General features: G+C 42.1%; 1 protein-coding gene across 1 annotated transcript in view; it reads left to right on the plus strand.

Moving 5' to 3' along the window:
• Positions 1 to 3559: 3559 nt before the first annotated feature.
• Positions 3560 to 9131, plus strand: part of LOC108797422 (AT-rich interactive domain-containing protein 4B-like) — a 239620-nt gene continuing 234048 nt past the window's right edge. Inside the window, exon 1 of the mRNA XM_018569011.1 lies at positions 3560 to 3618. Within this exon, the coding sequence (XP_018424513.1) occupies positions 3613 to 3618 (6 nt within the window). The 5' untranslated portion in view covers positions 3560 to 3612. The remainder of the gene's footprint in view (positions 3619 to 9131) is intronic.

A 9131-nucleotide genomic window follows, 5' to 3' on the forward strand; every position in this document is an offset into this window, starting at 1 on the left:
TCGTTTAATGGTGATACTAATATCAGTAATAGGCTTTTTACTGTAAACTCTATAAAGAATACTTAAAACTGTAGGAAAATAAATTTAAGCACAAGGGGCTTCTTTTCAGTTAGAGCGTTAAAATGTGGAACTCTCTTCCGCAAGCAATGATATCAGCAGAAAGTATTGAATCAGTCAAAAATCATTAAGCTACCTTCCTCAGAGACCATAACATACAGGGGTACAGGTACCCCTAAAGACTGGAACACACACAGACTCGTATACACACAGAAAAACAAAGGTTGAACTCGATGGACCTGTGTCTTCAACCTCAAATAATATGTAAGTATCTCAAGTATCTCCGCAGGTGCCCTACAATACTAGAGATTGGGACAGAGAGTTGGGCTATTCTATCTTGAAAATTGATTGGGAGAAATATTTTATACTGACTTTTAAGAGCAGTATAGCAAGTCAGGTCCAAGAGAGATCCTAACAAGGTGGTAAAGATGCCCATATACTTTATATTATATTATCAGGGCTCAAAATTTCAAGTCCTGAGCTACTAGCCAGGCCTTAAGAGTTACTCGCCACCAGTCGCCCCACCTGACCCCTACCGTGCCCCGCCCTTAACTCCGCCAGGTCAGTGGTGTGACACAGAGAACAGAGATCAGTAACAATGCAGAGTGCAGAGGCCAGTGGTGTGATGCAGAGTAAGGCGAGTGGAAATTTTGAGCCCTGATATTATTATACACTATATTGCCAAACGTATTGGGACACCCCTTCAAATCATCGGATTCAGGTGTTCCAATCACCTCCATGGCCACAGGTGTATAAAATCAAGCACCTAGGCATGCAGACTGGTTCTGCAAACATTTGTGAAAAAATGGGTCGGTCTCAGGAACTCTGTGAATTTAAGTGTGGTACCGTGATAGGTTGCCACCTGTGCAATAAGTCCATCCGTGACATTTCCTTGCTACTAAATATTCCTGTTCCAACATGACTGCACACCAGTGCACAAAGCAAGGTCCATAAAGACATGGATGAGCGAGTTTGGGGTGGAGGAACTTAACTGGCCAGCACTGAGTCCTGACCTCAACAGGATAGAACACCTTTGGGATGATTTGGAGCGGAGACTGTGAGCCGTGCCTTCTCGTCCAATATCGATACCTGACGAATGCGTTTCTGGAAGAATGGTCAAACATTCCTATAGACACACTCCTAAACCTTGTGGACGACTTCCCAGAGTTGAAGCTCTTCTAGCTGCAAAAGGTGGGCCAACTCAATATTGAACCCTATTGACTAAGACTGGGATGCCATTAAAGTTCATGTGCGTGTAAAGGCAGATGTCCCAATACTTTTGGCAATATAGTGTATATATCTATATACAGTCAGGATGATTTGCTCCTGAGAGGGGGGCGGAGAGTCTAAGCAGGGTTATTGTGTGTTTTTTACTGTGCTGCTGGGGCAGTGGTTGTGTGACAGTTACGCCCACGTTTATACCCAGGTGTTTTGTCGCTCAATGGCAAGCGTGGCCAAATGCTCAGGACAAGGAATCCCATTCATTTCTATGGCACCTTTTCTGTTGCAAGCAGAAAAACTATCTCACTCTATATGGGATTCCTTGTCTTGAGCATTTTGTCATGCTTTCCTTTGAGCGACAAAATGCCTAGGTGTGCACAGAGCCTTGTTAGGACATCCTGTGGATGCATGACCAAGCATCTGTTCAAGACTGACATTGATAGGCTGTCAGCAGTTGAGAACAGTATGCAGTGCTCTGGAACCCTCTAGTGAGAGTTGTGCAAGCTCTGGCTGTCTCAGAACTTTGTGGTTCTCTATTGTCTGGTGAGCCCTATTTACTACATTATTCATACCTGAGTGGTGTAACTCGGAACTTTATACTAAGACATCTTCCTGTGGCTAGGTTCTCTGCATTTAGGCCTGTTAGTACTACCATCAAAACAAATGACGCCTGCAACTTTTTATTTTTAACGATACTTCCTGTGGTTTCCCATTCTGCATGTAGTCCTGATGGACCTTTCTTGCAAACATGCACTCAAAGGACAAAAAAAGGCTTTGGTTCTGTTTGCTGACAAAAAATAATTTGATGTTTACAGAGTCTAATACAGTGGTTCTCAACTCGTCGGTCGCGACCCAAAAGTGGGTCGCGACACCTTCTGCAGTGGGTCGCGGTGTCATTTCTTCATGGAGCGGCCCATCTGCAGTAGAGCGAAATAGAGAGGGGAATTTGTAGTACAGCTTGTGAGAACTCCATAATGTAAAACTGTCCCCTCTCTCCCGGCCTCCCACGGGCTCTCCGATAAAGAGGTATGGCCCGTGGAGAGAAGGGACTATTTTCTCACTTTCGCCGGTGCATTAATATCAGGAGCCGCGGCTCCCGACAATTAAGTTAAAGTTCCGGCCTGGCCTGCACTGGAGAGTACAGCAGATATCAATCCGCCGCTGTATCTACTGTACTCTCCAGTGCAAATAGTTCAGTGACAGTCTGACTGGAATCAGAGAAAGGTAGGCAGGCAGACAGGGAGATGTGCACTGTGGCAGGACAGGGGACACTGATGGATATTATGTATTCCAAGCCCACATAATATCCATCAAATTGCTGAGGTGCATGCAATTTTAACACTTGACATGTTTGGTATCTATTTACTCAATGTAACTGCATTTTGTATATGTAACCAAAAATGTGACCATGTGTCACATTGTTATGCCTGATACAGGGACTGCCTGCAATACTGCCCCTACCCCCTACTAAAGCTCCAAAGCCCCACATACCCCCCACAATACAATTCCATACCCCCAATAATGTTTAAAATGTGCATATATATACGTTGCTGAATAGTGCACAAGTTGTTTTGTGTAATAAATGAAAATGTCTCAGAAATGAATCATTTTTGGGTCACGACTTCATGACCAAGGAAAAATGTGGGTCCCGAGGTTACACAGGTTGAGAACCACTGGTCTAATAGCTGAAGATGGCATGTATATGAAGGTTTTCAGTTATCAACTCTTGTTGTAACCCAACACCAGGCAACCTGAAAAGGTGTGGTGGAAACGGAATTAATTTGCTAAAACGCTAAGGCCTCCAATCATCGTTTTTCTCTATCTATTGAGTACAACTTTGTCTAATTGTTTTGAAATACTCCATTTATACCCAGTTGGGCAGCTCAATCACAATAACCCATCCACCATGAAATGTGTCAAGGCAGATGTTAATTTGTATAAGAACATAAGATATGTAAAAGTTTTCACAAACTTTCTCAAAACTTTAAGTATTGTTTATATATGAATCCGTTGTTATGGGCATGTTCTGGAGAGGACATTTTGTTTTATATGGTAGATATAAATTTAAAGTGTTTTTTTTTTTTTGGTTTCCCCCAGTTTTGGCTATACTAGGGGAGGAATATTTACATACTAGGTCTCTTGTTTACAAACCTAAATTAAAACTTGTATTCCTTAGCTGTAGTACAAGTGAAGTACTTTTCAGTGTTTTGGATAGTTGTATCTCTTGGCCAATATTATTTTGTATACAAAACTTGTATAACTTTCTATCCTTTTCACAGGTATAAGACTGGGAATCTAAACAGCCAAAACATATTTACTAATTTTGAAGTAATTATGAAGGTATGTACCATAATTTTACTTATTAATTTCTTTGTCTGAATTCAACAAACAGTATGAATAGGTCAAGCTTCCATTTACATATAGAGTATCATAGTATGATGGTAATTCATACTGTGGCTTTTAGCAGAACACTAACTAACACAGTCGTTTCGTCTGTGTTAGTCAATGTGCTGCTAAAAGCCACTGTTGGAAGAGACATTCAATATGTGCTGATGGACAGTAATTATATTCTGAACACCAACATCCTGATGTATGACAAAATACTTGTTTCAATTTCACAGTCTTTTTGCCGCATTCAATGACTACAAAGATGAGGTGGTTCCTAGTAGGTTGTGGGGTCCAGAGGACAATGAGCCCAGACTTGGGACAATCAATGTTTTCCTTCAGCTCCCCAGAGTTGGCCTCTCCCACAGCAAAATTAGAATTCCTTTTTGGCTTGAAGGATGGACTAGTAATGCGCATGGCCCCTACCCTAATGTCTTCTCTCACACTATCCAATCCATTTTCACTGGAAGAAAGACTTCCAGGCTAGTACAGTTTGCCAGTAATGCTTGATAGTATAAACACTGGTGTGGTTTTCCAGAGATTGTTTACATGCTAGTAGTGCTGATCTCCAGATTGGTAACCGTAGGCAACAAGAGATTTAGACTTCTCTGCGGAGATCCGTGGGCACCAAAATATACATTAGTCCTGTAGGGTGGATAACATTGGTAATGCAATTCCATCACAAGTCAAACTGTGATGCTTGAGAAGGGGCAAATAGTGCTGTTGTGCCCTGAGGTGCTCCATTGCGCTGTTTAAATAAAAACCTGTTATCCAGAGGTTCTCACTGTGCCATTTCTGCCCATTGGGTGAGGGAAAACAAGCTCCCCCCTCCCCCCTATCTTCTATATAAAAGTGGAAAACCTCCTAAAATGTCCATACCTATGGTTTACATTTAGGGCCTGTGTTGATGCCATCCGTTTGACATCCCTTTGAACTGCTTAACTTCATTTGGAATTCATTGACTGGTGAATTCAAAAATCCATTAACACTACATCCTACAATGCATATTAAAATGCTGCATTCTGCTTTTAAAAAACTATATGGACTGTGAATGCACAGTTAGCCAAGCTGAGTTCTCCTAGCTGAGTGCTTGTTCATGAGGAGCCCATGGCAGCAGCATTAATAAAAGTAAGCATCTTTTTAAAAAACGGAGGACAGTATTTTAATATGTATTGTAAGTTGTAATGTTAATTGATTTTTGAAAAAGAAAGTTGTCAACATGGGCACTTTTTTATAGATTTAATTTTTTTTTTCTTTATCAAGACTGTATTGTTTTTTTTTATCACATTAATACAAAATTTACATTCCTACACTGCACAGAGGAAGGGGTCCAACAGATTATTATTGTACTATAGTACACGTCCTCATTTTAGAGTACTACATACAGTATAATACATCCATATAATTCAACCGTTGCTTTTCCCTATTCTTATCTTGCTACCCTCCACCCTTCAGGCAGGATCCTCTCTCTTGGGATCCTTAGCTTAAAGTTCCACCCAGTTCCACACCTCCAACATCTATCAGATGTCTCTGGGAAAATTCTATGTAAAGAGGTAGGACATCTATACTATCTAGTCAATGGCTTAAAATTCCGGTCCTGAATATAACTAGAAATACTTGATTTCAATGTTAATACAAAGGAGCGGTTCCAATAATCTACTGAGATCTTATGGCCCAATTCATCTTCCCAGCCTCTAGTATAGTAAGGGTGATTAGGAAAAACATGTGTCACAAGTAAATGGTACACCTTAGACTCTTTATGCTTACATTATTTTTTATTAGGACACAAGGCCTCGAAGGGAGTCAGAGCTCGCCTCAATGCTTCAACTGTAAATTCAAAAGCCATTGGCTGCCTGATGGATAGCCTTCAGGCATTAATGAGACTAATGGGAATAAACCAGAGTCTGATATTGCATTTATAATGGGCGATGGCTTTAAAGAGTTCCATGTAAGAAACTTTGAGCACATAATCCTCGGAGTGAATTCTGGGTTGCCCAGAATAGTGGTGAGAGGGCCCACATATGATGATATACTGTATTGGCCTACTGTGGTATCCAATTCTTCTTCTTATTCATTTTTTTTACTGTAAATTTTTTATTCAAATTTCAAAATATACAAAGTAAACAAAAGAAAACAAACCTTTGTTGTCATCATAAAAATTACACCGCATTGGTCATGAAAAAAAAGAAAAAAAGAAATGAGCATGACAAGTGGTGTACATGGATTGTAGTGTCTACCACAAAATATATTAAAAACTTAAGCATCCAACCTCCAGTAATTTAACTTCCTTTATGAGTAAACAAGGAACTAGGGGTACATAAGCAGGGGTGTGGAATTCATATCGCCTGACGCCGGGGACATGTAGTTCCGAGCAAGTGGTTTTCTCACTGTTTTAACCCTGCCACTGCTACGGACAAGTAGCAGGGCTGGTTTTATTTTTTTTAAACGAGCGCCGAGAGCGGGAGGCGGGGCTACTGGGGTGCCATTAGAAAATAATGGCACTGCCAGCGCGATCGGCGGTGGTGTGCGATCTGTGACTGACCTGTCATCGTGCACGAAACCGAGCGGATGGCTGGGTGGTCACGAAATCGCACACCACCGCCGATCGTACTGTCAGTGCCATTATTTTCTAATGGCACCCCAGTCGTGCCAGGCAGATTGCGCGTTTTCCTGCGGCAATAACGCCCGGGTGATCCCACACGATCACGGTTGAAAACGCGGTGCGTGTCGTGAAAATAGGTACATGTACCTTTTTTTTTTTTTCTTTCAGCAATTGCCACCCAGATGTAACCCCATACATGCGGATGCAACCGCTGTATGCAACCGCACACGATCGCACGTCCCGGGAATCCGCAAGTCTGCACCAACCCTAAAGGGTATATTCACTTTCCCAAGTAATTTGGGAAAATGGAATTACCCGCACAAATCTCCCTCCCACTATACTTACCTTTCGGCGACCGGTCCTTTCCATCCACCAGTACGGGTGTACTATCTGCACCTGTTCCATGTATTCTGAATTTCGCTCGCAAATTGCAAGCACTCGTTGGTCAACGCAGTCACCTGACGGCATTGACCAATGAGAAGCGCTTCTCAGCACTGCTAAATACGGTTTTGGTTAACATAATTTTTTTTGTATCAGGACAAGTAGATTGTCATGAGAGACAACTAGATTCGGCCCCCGCTTTAGTCCTTGGACAAGTAGTTTTTTCCAAAATTTCCACACCTCCTGATAAGGTGAACGCTACTCCGGTGAAAATCTAATAAGGTATGAGACCAATAATAACTGTGAAGAGTAACCAGAGAGTAGACCTGAATGAGAAGTAAAACAAAGGCGAAAGAGGGGAAAGAGGAAGTGTGTAATTACATAGGAGAATGGAATAACTATAAAGCACATTGAAGATTGTTATGCATATGAGGTAATAGATGGTCAGTGGACTTTGTTCCAGTATCCACTTGTGGTCATAAGGGTAGAATGCAGTTCTGCTACTATTTAAGTAAGCATAAATGCCAGCCAGGCGTCCAATCGATAGTGAAATTGCGATTTGTGATTGATTTTGAAAAGCCATCAGTTTTTCGTGCATACAATAGGTATGCACTCAAATTGTTTCCCGTAGGGATGGGGCTGTGGGCATTTTCCATAAACTAGCAATATGATGCCTGGCTGCGAATAAATATGCATGACTACAGAATGGTAGTTTTTAGGGTACAGATGTATATCTATATTCAGTAAGGCCAATTGTGGCAATGTGGTGAGTATGCCAGTTATAGTAGTCAATAGTTTGAATATCTTATTCCAATAGCTACGTAGACTGTTACATGACCAAAATGTGAGTGAAACTACCTATTCGACCGCAGTTTCGCCAACAGAGTAATGAATGTGAGGGGAATATTGTGGAAAGTCGAAAAGGAGTAAGATACCATCTAGTCAAAATTTTGTAGGAGATTTCCCAATTAGTGACACATTTTAGAATGTAAAGTATTGGCTTTAATAGCGCATTGCCATTGTTCATCAGTGAAACGAGTAGAAAAATCAGACTTCCACATAAGCATACATGGGAGCTTATGGAAGGAAGAGAAATTAAGTAAATCCATAGCAGAAAGAAACGGTGAGTTTCTCTGATGGGGAGTTTAACAGAGCCCCCTCTCTCTCGCCCCCCCCTCTCTCTCTCTCGCCCTCCCCTCTTTTCTCTCTCTCCCCTCGTTTCTCTCTCCCCTGCTTCTTATGAACCATACGCACATTTCTAGGAGGCTATCCGAGTTGGTTAATCTGGTATTTAAACAACCGGAAATCTCATCTAACCGTCAAAAAACAAATCTGTGTACTCGCTGTTCTGTTGATGCTCTGGGACTTTTTATGAAACGGAGAGCAGGCTTTGCAGCATGAAAGGGTAGAGAGGGGGCTGAGGAATGTTATTGCCACTGTGTTATCCTAGGAGCAGGGTGAAGAAAGTAATTGATGCTGCATTATCCAGGGAACAGGCTGAGTAATGTTATTGCTGCTGTATTATTCTGGGAAAAAGCTGCTGTGAGCGATCGTCTGTGAACAAGTGCTGTGCGCTCCCTAGTGGTCACTCCCAGTACTGCATGCTCATTACAGTACAGTAGTGTATGTGATCTCCAGTCCCACTGTCAGGCAGCCTCAGAGCACACTGTCACAAAGTAAGAACACACCTCTCTATTACCTGTTTCCATTGGTCAGCTGGGATCTGCTATACAGTACAGTATTACAGCACCCGTATTACAGTTTACAGCTCCTGTATTACAGAGTTTATGGTATAGTATGGGTATAGCATTAGTTAGAACTACACTCACTGGACACTTTATTAGGTATACCTTGCTAGTACTGGTTTGGACCCCTTTTATCTTCAGAACTGCTTTTAATTCTTTGTGGCATTGATTCAACAAGGTGATGGAAACATTCCTTAGAGAGTTTGGTCCATACTGATAGCATCACACAATTGCTGCAGATTTGTCGGCTGCACATCCATGATGTGAAGCTCCACCAGGCTGACTTGTTGATACAAGGCAGGATGGATACATTCTTTCATGTGGTTTACATCAAATTCTGACCTGACCATCCGAATGTCGCAACAGAAAACGTGACTCATCAGACCAGGCAACGTATTTTCCAATCTTCTATTTTACGATTTTGGTGAGCCCTTGCAAACTGTAGCCTCCGGTTCCTGTTCTTAGCTCACAGGAGTGGCACCCGGTGGGGTCCTCTGTGGCGCTAGCCCATCCGCTTCGAGGTTCAATGTGTGGTGTGTTCAGAGATGGTATTCTGCATACCTCGGATGTAACGAGTGGTTATTTGAGTTACTGTTGCCTTTATCAGCTTGAACCAGTCTGGCCATTTTCCTCTGACCTCATGACCATATGCATGGGTATGGCTCCGCCCCCTCCCAATTATAAGGATACGTTATACTATAAATTAAAGTACGCCTCCCAGGGCAGCCATTCTCATAACA

This window comes from Nanorana parkeri, unplaced genomic scaffold (assembly GCF_000935625.1).
Source record: "Nanorana parkeri isolate BGI_ZX_2015 unplaced genomic scaffold, ASM93562v1 scaffold1273, whole genome shotgun sequence".
Lineage (NCBI taxonomy): Eukaryota > Metazoa > Chordata > Amphibia > Anura > Dicroglossidae > Nanorana > Nanorana parkeri.